The sequence below is a fragment of the Liolophura sinensis genome, chromosome 7 (genome assembly GCF_032854445.1).
Source record: "Liolophura sinensis isolate JHLJ2023 chromosome 7, CUHK_Ljap_v2, whole genome shotgun sequence".
NCBI classification, from domain to species: domain Eukaryota; kingdom Metazoa; phylum Mollusca; class Polyplacophora; order Chitonida; family Chitonidae; genus Liolophura; species Liolophura sinensis.
Window position 1 is genome coordinate 38,198,008 of NC_088301.1, and position 16,913 is coordinate 38,214,920.

Sequence of the window (16,913 nt, forward strand, 5' to 3'; positions counted from 1 at the left end):
AGCTTGGAACTGCCTTGTTAGGCAGGAAATCTTTTGCACTGGTCTTTTACACAACTAAGAAAATGGTTTTGTTTTGATTCATTGTTTATGACAATCAGAAACAGAAATCTCACCTGGGTATTCTTCTCTGACGTATTTCTGCAACTCTGACACAATATAATTTCTCTCCTGAACTTCTAGTGGAGTGGGAGCAAAGTCAGCTGGCAGAGAACAAATCAATCAATCACGATTAATAACACAAAGTGCACATTGACAAAAAAAATATACATAAAAATCAATCCTTACATATGTACTCTTATGATTGAATGAAACTCATGAAGAATTCAAAATAAGTCCACAGCATCTCAATGGCAATGTTGCTTTTCATAAACACCTTTTACACTAATTTGATATGATGAATTAAAAAAAAAGGTACCATTTAATTTAACATAAAAATATGATTACCTGGTACTTCCTCCAAAAAATTTGATAAAATTTTCAAATGCTTTGAGGTCATTTCTGGTAACGGAGGTAAATCTGGGAGTTTATCTTCTGGGCAAGCCTGCTTAAGATGACCTTCCAACTGGCATATACTGCATACAACTGCTGGGCCCTGTGAAACCAAAATAATATATTATGCCTGCAAATTTGAAGCCTGCTAGAATCCTTTACTAAGGGTCTTCACACTACTTAAACATAAACTAGGTGTGCTAATAACGCACGTCCGATCATCAAAGTGCCAGGAGAGTATTTCCTGTTCTTGTGCAAAAATGTGTGAAATTTAGGATTTAAAAATGACTACTAAAGCAGAATTTACTGAATATCAAACTGGCAACTGTAGAAAATACATTAGCGAATTATGATCGGATGGGTCTTGCTGCGGGTGTTTACAAAAATGTGAGTCACCTCGTTTGAAGTTTGTAAATACCGTGATCGTTGCTGGGTTTCTAGAAATGAAGTAGACATAAAAATCTGACATAGAGACAGTCCCAAATTAATATTCCTCATTTCTGCTGTGATGTGGAATACTAATTATAAAAAAAAAAAAAAAAAAAAAAAAAAAGTCAGCTGTTTCAGCGAATATCATATTTATGGCGTAAACTTTTCAAATTAATTAAAAATGATACATACAAAATTTCTTAAATGAAACATCTCTCTTACAATGGATTCACTGATAAATCTCATACTTTAACGTCTCATACTTTATGCCTGTATCAATGCTTAACTTCAGATTAACCCTTCACGTTTGCAAATCACTCGGCCACTACAGGAGCCGGAAACTGGGATCCGGTCGCTGGAAGGTAGGCCATGTTTAAAATATTGATCTAGTGTGAAAGAATAAACAGTAAGGGACACACATACACATGCACTCTTAGGTCCATGATTATCTTTGATCAAAACAACTTTCTCCTTCCACAGGGCCATACAATGTCTTAAAATGTGTGTAATGTGAAAGAAGTGGCAACTCTTTTAAACTAAAGCATGTACATGTAGTTGCCCAGGCTGTCAAGGTTAAGGACATCCACACAATGGATTTTATGTGGGGCCAGTGAGAGAGAGTCTCATCCCATAGATTTCATGTAACATTACATGATCTTTGTACTACTGTTATACAGTGTACATGTAGTTCAGGCTGTAGTAAATCAGCCAAACCTGGCATGGTCTGGGGCTTACCTGGGGGCTTAACAGCAATATGCCACTCATACATTAGGATTTTGGAAGGGTTCCCATGGGGTTCTTCCATTTCCTGAGGCTAAATGTATGTGAAATTCTTACCCAATGTACTTGTACCTTAAAACTGCTTTGTATATCTATCAATAATTGCCTTCGCAATGAAAGTTTAGGTGCTCACTTTGCAGGGGGATAATAATAGGCCTTATACTTAAAAATTACATGCAATTCTTCATGTAGCATGTAGATGTTATTAACTTATTTCATTTTCACTAATTTTTGTAATAGGCCCTTACCACTCAATACCTGACATACTACTTACTAATACAACAGTAAACAATTTACAACGATCATGACAACAAAAGAATTCGACATTTTGGAAACTATTCAGAGTCAATTTGAACTGTTCAGTCACTGTCGTATGATGGAACAAAAATGAAATCTGCAAATCCCTACCTCATCCAGCTACAGTTACATATTATAAATAAACACTAAGACCAATTTTTTTTACTAATCTTAGCTACTGAAAAGTCTTCAGTATATTAAGTGGAAATGAGTATCTTATTTTTAGATATTTCAAAAATGTCTGAAAATGCCTTACCTAGCTCCAAATTTAATACAAAAGCAAGCAAATGTTATCATGAAATCAGTAACTTTTTGTCTTTCAAATTCTGAACAAAAAATCTTAAATCAGCCAATGGGAGAAAAATTACCAGACCCGATCTTGCAATAAAATTTAAGTGATATCAGGCCATGACTTTTTGGGGGGGATAACTTCTGTACTCTATTCAAACTCTATTTTACAGCACTGTACAGAAATAATACAATCACTATCTTGACCAGCCCAATACAATATTGATGTAGTCTTCAAAGTGCCTCCCTAGACTGCTACAGTGTAACTTGCAAAACTATAATGGCTACTCAAAAAGAAAATTGGCTACAAATGTGATAAGTGATGGAAGCCCCTGACACATGTTTGTCAGATATCAAATGTCCAATATGGAAGTGATATGTACAAAAGTCAGCATCTGGCATTTTGAAGAAGTCTGTGCATATTGATAATCAACCATTTCTGTACATTTGTTTTTGTCTTCCAGTTTAACAATTTGCCACATTGCACATCACACCAACCACTTTGCCATAGATGGTAAAGCATGGAATTTCAAATTGTTGGGAGTTGTTTACACTAGCCTAAACAACCAGTCTATACATTAGTTTCTTTTACCGACAACATTTGCAATTTTAGTGGTATATAGCCCGGATCACTTGTGTGTGCAAAGGGATGTAGATTGACAAATATATCACCTGTGAACTGCACAAGGTCGAACATATGGTGATAATATACTGTTGCTCTACTTGAAGCACATCTGTGATCCAAACTTAACTGTACTTTCTACTAATTTGAACGGATGTCACTTATCAAACGTGGTAGTTTTCAGAAATTAGCTGAGCGGAACCCAAGCTTGAGCATAGATTTCTTTTCTTTTAGCAGATGCACTGAGCATAAGGAACTGGAGAAGTTAAGCAGTAGTCAATGATCACCTACATCAAGCCACTTCCCACATACATACCACATATAAACAATTTTTAAAATAGAAGCAGAATACACCAACATCATGTGGAAGACATTTAAAAGGAAAGAACATCTCATAGATAGACTACAGAACTTTAAGGACTTAAATATTCTAATTCTAATATGGGCCATCTTGCCAGTGGACAGTAATGTGTTTTACCATAATTTTAGCTGTTTTTAAGTGACATAATTTGCTCGATTCTGATTGATTCGTCCACCTTATTGGCCCTTAAGAGATTTTTGTGTAGTTTGATTAATTTCTAATGAGAAAAACTTAAGTGCTGGTACCAAAAGCATTATTTAAGGGTTTCATATGCTTCTGAAAGTGAATTTTTAAAGGCCAAACTTCACCTGACCTCCTCCTTTATTTTCACCCAAAGGCAAAAATTTTTGTGAACATTACTGAAGTGACATTTTACTTGTGGGTAATATTTATTTATTCATTGGCTTGGTGTTTTACCCCATACTCAAGGACACTTTACTTTTATGACAACGGGGGTGAGAGGAAACAGAGTAGAGCCTTGAAGAAACCCACCCATGGATTATAATAGCAATTTTACACCATTCAGAGAGTGAAAAAAAATTGTTGTACATGTTTTCACAGTAACTGGGAAGATCTGACAGCAACCTGCAGATGGTTGTGGGTTTCCCCCCGGGCTCGGCCCGGTTTCCACCCACCATAATGCTGGCTGCAAGTGAAATATTCTTGATTACAGCCTAAAACACTAATCAAATAAATAAATAAATATTTTCACACATTAAGGACTTCAAATAACAGAAAGGTGGTTAGTACCTTGCCATCTGTTAGAGTCTCCAATGAAAATGTAAACTGAAGGTCCTCCTCCTGCTGCACTTCCTCTTCAGCATTGTCAGTGTTCATTTCTGACTGGACGGCCGGAGATTTCTCACCTGACAAGGCATCAACTACCTGTACACGTGCTTCTTCTGAGGCATTACTCTCCGTTACCATTTCCACCAACCCCAGGGAATTATCACTTGCGGGAGCCATTCCACCAGCAGCAATAACTCTGTAAACTGCCATTCTTATAACAGACCGAACAATATGTTCTGCAAAATCCTCAATTGCTTTTGATGGCATCTCTTCAGCTCTTTTCCTGTCAACTACAGCGACACCGGGATTTAAAGGAAGTTCTAAATGTCCAGCATTGCGACTGTCACCATCTTCACCCACCTGAGGCTTAGCACAGTCTTCAGGAAGGTGAGAATCATTGCCAGATTCCTCAACAACTTCCGGTGATGGACTAACACTCTTTTCCTCATTTACGGACGATTCCTCTACAGTGAGATCATTCACATCGTCTTGGATTGAAATTTTTGCATTGTCAATAATTCTATTGCTGATGTTTGTTGCACAGTTTTGGAGCACAATCCTATCATTGGTTCTTTCATTTTCACAGGTTGAGGTAACACAATGGTTGGTGCTGGGACTATTTTCTGTGCTATTACACAGGGAAAAATCTGTCTGATCTTTACAGCTATTACTTCTGTCTTTCCCCTGTGATGAGGAGTGTGGACTCCCTGTAGGCTCATCCTTCATATTGTCTGAGGGGGCCTTATTATCTTTTGTGTTGTCTCTTGGGCTTGAAGACTCTCGAGGAGTCCCAAAATACTTGTAGGCTTGTCTCAGGCAGTCATAGATATAATCAAATACCAAGTTACTGCTTACTGATCTGGTTACATTTCGCTTTCTTGAAAATGGATCTACAAAAGGATGCAGAATTACAGGACTAACAATCAGTTATTTCATTTTTTAGCCTTCTTTTAGTTTAACAGATACATTAACAATATTTTCACTATTCCTGCAAAGAAATCAGGAAGATGTGTAACTCCATCAAACTGAATAATATACAGCATGTTTTGGTAGATTATGGTAAGAACTTGAACAGGAGTTCATTTGTAATATAACCTGATAACATTATTAACAACATACACATCAGTGACATGACAATCAAACATTTGTATCAAGCTTTCATCCATTTCTCACAAAAAAGATGCAGCTGGTCATTTTACAAAGCCACCAACCATTAGACAAAAAGACAGAGCAATATCCTTCTCCATATTTAAACGTAATACACATTTACTGAAGCCATGAAATAAATTCCTGAATATTTCAGCTTTTAGTCTTCAGAAATCAACTAGCTTTCACAGATGAAGCAAGAAAATTTGAACAATTTTCAAAATACACGTAAGTACCTTCAACAGCCAATTTCTTCCCAGACCATTTTTTCTCCCCTTTGGCCATAAGCTTGTGTTGTCTTATACACACCACATCATGGGCCATGGAAAAGGTTAGGCTGTAAAACTTCACCATATTGAGCCAAAGTTCACCAACAGACTGAGTGTTTTCTCCCTTCCAGCAGACTTTCTGTAAAAAACAAAGAGAATAGCAGAACAATAAATTTTATAAATAAATAATGAGTCAGTATTGTGAGAGTGAAGTGTTATGTCTTAGTGACATGGTGTGTACCCATTGTAACTTTAAACAGTATATAAATGTATGCTTTTCCACTATTTTATTACATACTAAAATTAAATACATTTCATACACTGTATGTGATAAATTGTTAATTTTTCAACTCTTTTTAATTTTTTGAATACAGTATTTACTCTAAAATTTTGCCCTAAAAGTGCATTTCAGAGACAAACAAAACTACATGTAGGTCATAAAATATTTCTGACACTTTTAATGCTGAACTTACATTTCTCCAGTAAGATAACTTTCTTTCAAAACAAAGCTCAAAACATCTTTCTAAGAACAACAGAGGTCCCAAAATGGGTTTGATGACCATGGGCAGAATTTTAGGTCAAGTATGGTATCTGGCAGTATTTCATTTTGTTTATGTTTTTGAATGTTTTTTTCTGTCAAGCTCAAGAATATTTTACTAATGTGAAGGCAGACAGCATTATGGTGGGAAGAAACCAGGCAAAGCCCAGTACAAACCCACGACTATCTGCATGTTGCTGAAAGATCTGAATGGTATTTGAATCTTTATACGTATCGTTTTCACAATGCCCGTCATGTTTATGGGGATTCTATTTATTTATTTATTTATTTGATTTGTGTTTTATGCTGTACTCAAGAATATTTCACTTATACGATGGCAGTCAGCATTATGGTGGGAGGAAACTGGGCAGAGCCCAAGGAAAACCCACGACCATCTGCAAGTTGCTGCCAGGTCTTCCAATGTACGGCCAGAGAGGAAGCCAGCATGATTCAGGATTATAGGTTCATGTGCGTAGGATCCTGGGTTTAGGGATACAAGGGCCTGGGTTAATGAGTACAGGATCGTGGCTCAAGCCCAAAGGAAATCATCCCACCTATCAGAGATTATTCTGACAAACATGCAGAGCCAAACAGGAGCCAAACCAGTACAGGACTCTGTACTGCGAAAATCCACACCTTTGTTTTTCTTTATTGCCATATTGTTTGACAGCGGAATGAACTCAAATTAGGATGATCTCTCTTACCAAGAAGTCTAAGTTACGACAATACAAATTCTCTCTCTCCGCTGGAGTTTTCTTTCCTTTGTTATCCTGTAAAACGATACAAAATGTTTCAATAGCCTCTTCCTATAAAAGCCAATGGCAACTCTGAACAACTAGAACCAAGGCTTTTCAGTTGTTTATTTTAAATCATGAATACCACAAAATGGCCCACATCATAGTTTGTAATTCTTTTAGATAAAAAAAGTTAATATATAGGTACATGTGTAATTGGCAATTTCAGACATATAGTCATGTTTCTTTGTTTTTTCTTAATAGTAAAACAAAGACAGAGAGACACACATATGCAGCTTAACAAAAATGCATAAATGAAATAAAAATAAAACTAAAAATCCACCTTTGATTTTGTCCGATCTCTATGTTTTTATAACTTTCTTTTTTCTTAGTGGAAATTCTATTGAATTTTAAAAAAAACATAAAACCCATAAAACAACAATTAAGGCCTTATGACATTACCATGGAAATTACATAGGACAAACATTTCCATCATGTTAACAGAGGAAATCCAAGCAGAACAGTTAGCAGTAGCCTGAATATTACTAATGTAAACTGACCGCACTAGGTGAATCTGGTGGGTTACTGTATTCATGAAGGACAGGTAACACTGGCGGGCAGAGCTGCTGCAGGTAAAACACAGTCAACAACGTGGTCACATACGCCGGCATGGTACCCATCATCTGCTGGTCTACCTTGCATATCTACACAATGAGAAGAAAGTTTCAGTTGAAACAATAGTACTGGTACTGTTCTACTCTGTGCCTTAAGCCCAGGTTCATAATGTAAATTGTTTTAGTGCAAATACATGTTGTGCCACACAACACATTTTTTTCTTGCAGATCAGCATTTCTGGATATGAAACGATATACATGTACGTTACAGGTCACCTTACTAAAGTTTATCAGATCTTGTGTAATTATCACTGCATACGAATTCCCTGGATTTCACCTGGAAGGTGTCCCATACTGGCACCTTTTTACTGATCAGCCAAATGTAAATGTGTTGCACCTGTTCATATCGGATTCACTGCCTGAGAACTTCAAAATATATCACAGCTTTACCCGTGGACTAATGTGACACTAACCTTCCATTCAGGCTATTATCGTGTAATTAAATGTAGACGAAGCACTGTCTTTCTTAAACACTTTTTTAGTTTGCAGTGGCGGCATGCTGTTGCCTTGTGAGTTTAGTGTGAACAGGCCTATTTCGTGTCACTTTGCCAAATAACAGGAATTTATGGATAATTTTCTGTAGTCCTCTTTTGAGAATAATATTCACTGACATATAAACTATAATTCACTCTGACTTGTATTGGAGCATAGTGATGGGAGCCAGTATGACGAGCGGTGAACTTAATTTACTGTAATCACTATTCTCATAAGTACAAGTGTTGTGATGCAAGCTAACTTTATTGCATGATTCCGCCATCTGGAAACCACTTCTTTTAACACAGTTTATCCTGTTCATTTCCCTAGCAAAAATTTGTCTTATTGCTGACCAACTGGTTTCTGACAATGATACAATGCCTGATCACTATGTGCATGCCGGGACTAGTTTTACCGACACATCTGGAATTAAAAATCTCTGTAATTACTTGACACGTAAGTTAAATGAAAATCTTTTGGGCTTGCATTTTACCATGCCAAGCTTGTTCATTTACCAACTGCAGTATTATTGTGAATATATCTAATTATGCCCAGGGTATTTATGGATTACCACTGACATTATACTGCTGGTGAGTGCAGGCCAGCAGGATATCAGAGCACAGTAAAACTCCCATAATTACATCGAATTCTCAGAATGTAGTACCGAGGTGAAAAGTTGGTGAAATATCAGGTAAATATGTGTGAAACACTGCAATAGATAAAACTGAATATGCAGTATATGTGTCGAACGATTCAAATATAACCTACGTAGCATGCATCACTTTAAACTTAACTTTGAATAAGCATTGTAAGTGCCACTTGTAATCATCAATGTATACCCTTAAGTAATGATGTTCAAAGCTTCTTACCTTTGCCCAGAATCTGAAGGCTACTGCAAGATGATGCACCCTGGGATCAATTTTATTGTAAAGGGCCAATAACTCTGTTGTTTCATGAGCCTGACTGTTCCCCACAGTTAACTGAAAACATGTACTTGTTTCTGGGTCCTCAAAGCTTACGGATGGAATCTTTGCCTTGAAATCACTTGTGACATTGTTGTAAATACCTAAAATTAAATAAAATTACAACCTTGAAATAAAATTTGGTTTTGGTCACTTTTGGTTCATGTACAATACATTTGCAGATATGACCAAACTGATGCCCCAAGACATACTTAGGTGTTTGTATTTATCTCTATGAATTTTGCTGCTGTAAACTGTAACTACAAAAAACTTAATACACTCATAATACGGCAGCTGAAACAAATAATTGTACATATTCTGCTACAGATAATATACCTTCTTCTTTGAGGGATTTGTAAATTATCACGAGGGCTTGGGAAGCACTTTCCCCTTTAGGAAGGATAATGTCAACATTGGCATCACTTGTCTTCAGGGCAAATCCAGTCACAGATGACCCATATAACTGCAATGTTAAATCTGAAACAAATGTAAAATGCCATGAACTTCACTGAACTGGAAAGGTCTAGCAGACAGCAGCTGTGTTTAATTAGATGGCAGAAATTCAAATTTCACCAGGAAAATGAAATTGGAGACAAAAAATTAACAGAACATTATTATAAATGTTAAAGGAATGACATTCATGTTTTTCTTGGTCACATTCCTTAGTCCCCATGAGAAACTGTGAACTATCAATAACAACTTTGTGGTTTCTACATGTAAATCTGACCATACTTACTTGGTATTAACAACTGAAGGTTCTCTTGTAGTGCTGCCACAACCACTTGGCGTTGGTGCATTTCACTCTCTGACAATCCATACTTCTCCGACAGCTGTGTAACAGTATGTGTCAGCGCAGCTAAGTGTGAAGATGAGGGAGTAGGGATGTCTTTCAGCTGTTTATCTCCCTTGGAAATCTGGAAACCATGAATTAGAAAATGCTGAACAACAAGTAAACTCTAACATGGCATTTATTTAGGTACTTTAAAATACAGATCAGTGCACAAACAGGGCACTGTATGGACCCCTCGCTTGCACAAAGCAGAGGGGTGCAGTGCCCCGCCCCTCTCAACACGTATCCTGTAAATATCTGTAGATGTAGTTTACTGATACCTCTTTAAGCTGTCACAGCTTATTTTCTGTCTTCTGGCCCCATAAATTTATTACCAAATCAATTCATGATTGGCAGTTAGGTGTCAAAGGTATCCACCATATCTGTTTGATAGATATAATTAGAACGGCAACGCTCCCTGGACAAACGCCTCAACTGGATCAATGGGTAAACCTGTTAAAAATGCACCCATCACAGCCTCTTTTTCAATGCTTTCATTTTTCCACGAGGTCAGTCAAGTCCGTCAAATTGGTCCTCAAGTGAGATGATAAAACGCTCATGTGCTCACTGTTAGTTTAAAATCAAAACTAGCACAGACTACAGATTACCACAAATGATTAGATGAGGCAAGTTAGAGCATTGGTGATTTGTTGAGTTGTTAAAGCTCAACTGCTGAAAGATTGATTGTACCCATTTTGGCCAGTGCTGGTTATCTGTTTGTTTTGATTCACTTTTTCATTGCGAAAACACTCATACTTATAATTTCTTGTTGTTTTCAAGTCACAGACCTGATACGAAAATAATACTGGAATATCCAGTTTTGTGAAACAGGAAATTTTACTGCAATGGATCATATTTTCATTTTTCTCCTTCTGCCATTTGTGTTTTCGTCATGGGTTTGAATCGGCAAAAAACTAGGCATACTCGACATTTTCACAATGTTTATTAACTTTACATAGTGTTTTTATTAAACAATAACAAGTCTAGAAATATGAGTTTTCATATATTTTATTAAATATTTTCCACTCTTATACACTGTTTGCAAAAGAAATTCTAAAGGTCAAACTGCCCCTCTGGAATTATATTTATTTATTTTATTTATTTGATTGTTGTTTTATGCCGTGCTCAAGAATATTTCACTTATACGACAGCAACTTTCTCAAGGTTGTATGAAGTATGCAATATGGATGCATACAGACATATAGCAATCAGGCATAATGTTTTATTGACAATTTCAAGCCAAAGGTATCTTATTTACTACAACTAGAATCTGTAACTAATGTCTGTAATTTAAAATCAGAAGTAAAGCTGTTTTTATTAGTTATTTTTTCAAGGCTCTTAATAAAGCCAAGGTAATGATCAGTAGTTATAAATTATTTGTTTGTCCATTTAGGATAATGCCCTTAAGCAAAAAACATGCGCTGTGAACACACACTTTGCAATTCTTCTATTTTTTGAGACATCTTGTCTGCTCTTTTTAACAAGTATACACTGTAATTGTAACAGGGATAAATACTTTTTTCCCACATGGTTAGTACATCCAAGGAACAATATAAATATGTCTTTACATTTCTGAACCTAAAATTGCAATTTTCTGTTTTAAAATCTTACAATTAATATGTCCTGAAAAATAGAAGGATTACAGTATACACATGCACAGCTCAGTGTTGAGTTGGTTATTTTTACTGCTAAATGTCTTCTGAATATTTATTTATCACATTCATCATTAAAGACACAAGTAGATAATAGGGCTCTTTAAAGCTATTATCCCTCCTCAAGAGTGCCCCTTTTGCAAAACGGTATCACCTGTACTTCTTTCATGCATCATTCAGCGAAAAAAACTGAAAATATTAAACTGAACACACCCCAACTTCCAATCTAATTTTTGATAGGCATGGAGGCATTATTCTACAAGTTAGGGTTAAATCAAATACTGAAGAAATACCTCAAGCCTTCTGATATGACGCCGATCCTTCATGTGTTCCTTACAGTCTTGTATCCTGTCACAATGGAATTCACAAAGTCGACAGAAGAAATTTGCTCTAGGAAAGCGTATAGATTTCTACAAAACAAAAATTTGAAAAGCTAAGTTAAACATGTCTCTGACAATTATTGCTCCCTATCGGTTTAAAGAGGCTATACTGGAGATTTTTGGCAAAAAATCCATCAATGCCTGTTCAAATGAATTATTGCTATTATTTTAAAATAGCCCAAGTAATTACCTTTTGCAAAATATTGGCTTTATCTGTGTATGTGTTACCATTTAAAATTAGTCATAAAGTTAGTAAAATTTAAAATGTCGGTTAATTATCACTATTTCAAACTTAAGAATTTTACCACCATAAACAGAACATATATAAGTCTACTTCAAAATCTTTCTGAAAGGCCATTCTTGGCAACTAGAGAAAAAATGATTTGCTCAGTGAACATGGATACTTTTACCTCAAATGTTCAGCATAGCCTCTTCAAGTTCTAATTTTGTCAAAACTGGATGAAAAAGCTTGGAACTCAACTTCAGTTGTAACAAGTGTCTTTGTGAAAAAAATATAGTTTCGGGTGTATATAACAGAAACAAGTCACATACATGAAATATTATAATCAGAATTACTGCGGTAATGGAGTAATTAACATAACAAAACATTGCAGAAAAATCCCAACAAAAGCTATAACCAAATTCCACGGGCTGCTTATTTAAGTACACATACCTTTATTCCTTCTTTTTCGCATATGAAAGAGCAATCTGCATTCAATTTATGCTTGTTCTTAATTTTGTTTTGGAGACAAAACTAACTGTGTAAATTCTGGTTTGAATGAACGTAAAAAAGTTATGTTAAGTGGAAACGCAGAATATCAGGCTTATCCTGCAATTTCTTTTCCATTTGTATTGTTTAACAAACCTTTTTCAGAGGGAAAATTCCGGACACTCCAAGATCTTCCAGAACTTGATCAGTCTGAAGTGAGGGTCTGTCACCAACTTTACCATCAGGTGAACCACCACCTGGATAAAAAATGTCCTACTACTGAACTTCACTTCATAAAAGTAATGATTCAAGAATATTCCACAAAAGCAAATATCAATAATGTTTGCTTCTCTCAGACGAAATGTCAATTTGTAATTGTTTATCTTTTAAATATACAATATCAGACACTAGTATTTTGTATACAGTTTTATGCAAACTGTACATTCCATATAGCTCTTGGTTTTTCAAGAAAACATGTAACACTACACATGTTGGGCAATTTCAGTTATCCTTGTTTGGCATTTGTTAAAATGTATGTCAATTTACCTCTGGACCCTTTTGGTGGCCTGTTTTCATGTCTGAGTCGTCTGCCATTGTCGTAACCAAGGCTGTTCTGGTTGGTGTTCTGATCCATTGCGACAGGACTGACTTGCTCATTTGCCAGAAAGGCTTCGTGGTCATGAAGGTTGCTTAACTGTGATCCATCCTCCACCCCATCAACACTGACTTTTCCTTGCCCTTTTAATTCTGACTTTTTTGACTTACTGCTTTTCTGTTGCACTTGGTTATTGCCTTTATCTAATCTTGATGCAGATGGGGCACTGTTTCCTTGATTTCTCGTCTTTGGCAAAGACTTTTTGGATTCCCCTTCAGTTGCTTCCTCTGTTTCAGCAGATTTCTTCTTTTTCCGAGGTCTCCGCTGTTTCTTGAACTCTGATTTACGTTCTGTCTCTGCCACAGCTCCATTCCTATCCCCTTCACCTTGAGGCCCACCAGCCAATTGTAACATTGCCTTCAGATGGATCTCAATATCTGCAGCATTCAAGTGCTCTGCCATCTCTGCCAACTTTAAGTTCCCTAAAGAAAACAAGTTGCATGTACACTAGCTAATCAACTTTTAAAGTAAATATAGTAAATATGAAATAAAATGTCCTACATTGGTAACCTAAAGAGTAATGCTTAAAGGAAAAACAAAATAATTAAAGAAAAATTATAGAACTTTAGTAAATGAACATTCTGCAGGAGTCTATCTTTTTTATGGGAAAAGGGGGTTGAATTCAAATAAAATTTCTTTCATTACTTCACTGGTTTGTAGCATCCTACACATGAACTTTTCACTTTATTATCTGACAGGCCTAACAGTGTCAGCTTAAAGAGTGGAAGAAACTAAAGTCCAAAGCAAATCACTGCCCTTCAGCAGATATCTGCCATGGCTTAAAGCTCCAGTCAAAGCATGACAGCTTCTGAGCAATACAGCAACTGCTTTAAACATTTGACACAGTGTGGGCCTGAATTCATATTAAAATGTTTCTTTTCTTTCTATCACAAAAGGAAAAGTCAAACGAGGCCCCAATAATTTAGGTATAGATTTCACTTGTAAGAATCAGTCCACTGAACATCTTAGTCTATCTAAATTATGTAACCAAACCCAATATCCCAATTTTATTTTAAATACTCAGATGGAACTTCAAAACTATTCTGTGATATTGAGATTTAACATATTATATGGCTCTAATGCAACAAATTTATTGTATGAATGGAATTAAATGAAATCTTGTTTGTGTGATGTTCTAGGATGATTGGCATTCAACATAAAGTAAAACCTTCAAATACACAAAATCATCATTTGGTCAAAGTATACATAAAACAGAATTTTGCCTACTAAAGGTTGAATACCCTAAATACTGCTCTTATTCTTTATTTATTTATCTGATTTGTGTTTTACACCCTATTCAAGAATATAATCATTTATAGCAGCATTATGGCGGGAGGAAACCCATGACCATCCACAGACTGCTGGCAGACCTTCCAACTGAGGCCCCATGCTCTTATTAAATGTGGCAATAATAACTATTTCCTGAGGGCCTCCATGGCAAAGGTGGTTAGCACGCCAGCATGGCGCAATGACCCAGGAGCTTCTCGCCAATGTGGTTGCTATGAGTTCAAGTCCAGTTCATGCTGGCTTCCTCTCCGGCCATAAGTGGGAAGGTTTGCCAGCAACCTATGGATGTTCATGGATTTTCCCTCTCCCTCTAAGTTTCCTCCCACCACAATGCTGGCCGCCGTCGTATAAGTGAAATATTCTTGAGTACAGTGTAAAACAACAATCAATCAAAAAAATAAATAAATAACTATTTGCACCTCTCACTTGAGCAATATTTATGATATTCAACCTTCAATGTGCAATATTTTCTATAAATTTTAAAGCTAAATGGGAACTTGTACTGAAACTGATAAAGGCTGATATCTAAGTTAGAAGCAAGTTTGACAGCCAATCTACTATTCATCAAAGAATTCATCAATGCACAGAGAAACTGCCTGAATCTCTAAGCTTCACAGAGTGCAGGAAAAATATGATGGCATTAGGCGAATGTATTCGCTCGCAGGGATAGACTTTTTTATACTGACAAGATATGCTTGTCATATATGCAGCCTAACAGCAATCACACTAGGTGGAATTTTCCATCAGTTGTGGTTATAAATATACATTGTTGTGACCAAATAAATCAAATACGGTTTAACAAACAAAATGGCACATGTCAACATAATTTTATGCTGTTTCATTTGTCAGCTTTGGTTGTCACAATAACTGGTATATGCTGATGCACTAACTGTTAGATCTAGTCTGTGAAAAGGACATAGGCATAAAATCATTTGAAGGTGTTTTTTAAAAAATTTCAAATGTTTTTTTACCAAAATTTCAAATGAAATTAGAGGATGGATGGATCCAACACATCCGATGTCCCACCACCCCTTCCTCTTTGCAACGTTACTTTTCATTCCACTCCCAGTGAAAGCAATAGAGATGTCATGACGTCACAGAAAGATTAACATTTGTAACCAACATGTGGAGCATTCCGTTGACCTATTTGCGACAATACTGCTTATGACTGGTCAATTGCATGTTCTCGATTGACAGTTCGGAAAGGTCTATAAGGTAAAAACCAAAGACTCGCTGGACCAACAAATCCACTGGAATTGCCAGTGGTATCTGACATGTTTGATGCAAGCGAATTCTGGTCTAGAGCAAATTGCTTGTGAAATACCATGTCCTCAACACACACATACTTAATAAAGCTGATTTCTGGAAATTTGCAATATACACTTGTACAAGCAAAAAAAAATTGCCTTGTAGGATGACCCAGTTTTATTGTATTAATAAGTATATCTGAATCTGTGAAGTGTGAATTTTAAGTGAGTAGGCGTCAGGCTGGGCATAAATTTTCCGTCAGCTTTACAAATGACTTGTTTGTTTACAGGTATATAACTTATACATGGCTAAAGCAGATTGTAGCATCACTGAAGTGAACCACACTATCTTTTACTTAAATACCATTACAGCACCAACTTCAGGAATTGCAAAGGTGGGTAAAGTTTTAGAAACACTTTAGGGCTTACTAAAAGTGTGAAAGGGGCCTTATGTGAATTTATTGATTGGGAGAAAATCATTGCCATTACACCTTAAACCGACACTGGTAGTCTTTTCATGAATAACATTTTTCTACAAGTACGGCACAATTCTGACAGAAAAAAAAGGATGACAGCAACTGTGCCACTTCTGTAAATAAAGTAAAGCACAGTGCAAGCATACACTGGTGATATTGTGCAATCGGATATTGTGCAAGAAAAATGTCTACTTATAGTGTCAAGTTTACGGTCACGATTACGCCCTTTTATTCGTCTCACTCACCATCCTGTTGACTGACAGGCATGAGACTGGTGTGTAACTGTTTAAGACGGCGTACATGTAGTACGATATTGTGATATCTCCAGCATGTATTAGCGTGAAGGCCAGCTGGATTAAAGTAAAAGCTTAATATGACAAGTTTCCACTCAGTTCAGACAAGTTTAGCTGTGAGAATGGAAGAAGGCGCTCCACTCCCCTTCCCCCTCCCCCTCCCGTCTCCCAGTCCCACGTGAATGGAGCCATTTAACCAAACCGTTTAGGTTCTTTTCCCATTAATTTCACACAACAAATAAATACCCTATTCGAACATACAATACTGAATCTTACCACCCGTTCGAAGTCTGGATAAGTTCTTGAATAACAATAACTTATTGAAGCAAAGTAAAAGTGAAAACACAAATGACTCGCAAGGTGGGCGCCATTTTCAACTTGTATCACAGGAAGGTTAAATTTAAAATGACGTTGTAGTGAAAAGTTGAAAACGGATAAAGCAATTACAGCCAGGAATTCTCTAAAAATCACCAGATTCAATTTCCACACTCTGTAATCCTTTTTTCCCATTAAAACAATAGCCTAAGTTACTC

At 36.3% G+C, this 16,913-nt stretch overlaps 1 protein-coding gene across 2 annotated transcripts in view; it reads right to left on the reverse strand.

Moving 5' to 3' along the window:
• The window catches only part of LOC135469905 (terminal uridylyltransferase 4-like), a 34,727-nt gene extending 17,967 nt beyond the window's left edge, over positions 1-16,760 (reverse strand). For both annotated transcript variants that reach the window (XM_064748544.1, XM_064748543.1), the window contains exons 1-13: positions 16,657-16,760; positions 12,969-13,499; positions 12,579-12,679; positions 11,627-11,743; positions 9,589-9,766; positions 9,189-9,329; positions 8,760-8,956; positions 7,303-7,446; positions 6,713-6,778; positions 5,438-5,609; positions 4,017-4,945; positions 445-592; positions 114-200 (exon numbers count right to left, since the gene is read on the reverse strand). In XM_064748544.1, the coding sequence (XP_064604614.1) occupies positions 114-200; positions 445-592; positions 4,017-4,945; positions 5,438-5,609; positions 6,713-6,778; positions 7,303-7,446; positions 8,760-8,956; positions 9,189-9,329; positions 9,589-9,766; positions 11,627-11,743; positions 12,579-12,679; positions 12,969-13,479 (2,791 nt within the window). In that variant the 5' untranslated portion in view covers positions 13,480-13,499; positions 16,657-16,760. The remainder of the gene's footprint in view (positions 1-113; positions 201-444; positions 593-4,016; positions 4,946-5,437; positions 5,610-6,712; positions 6,779-7,302; positions 7,447-8,759; positions 8,957-9,188; positions 9,330-9,588; positions 9,767-11,626; positions 11,744-12,578; positions 12,680-12,968; positions 13,500-16,656) is intronic.
• Between the last annotated feature and the right edge of the window lie 153 nt (positions 16,761-16,913).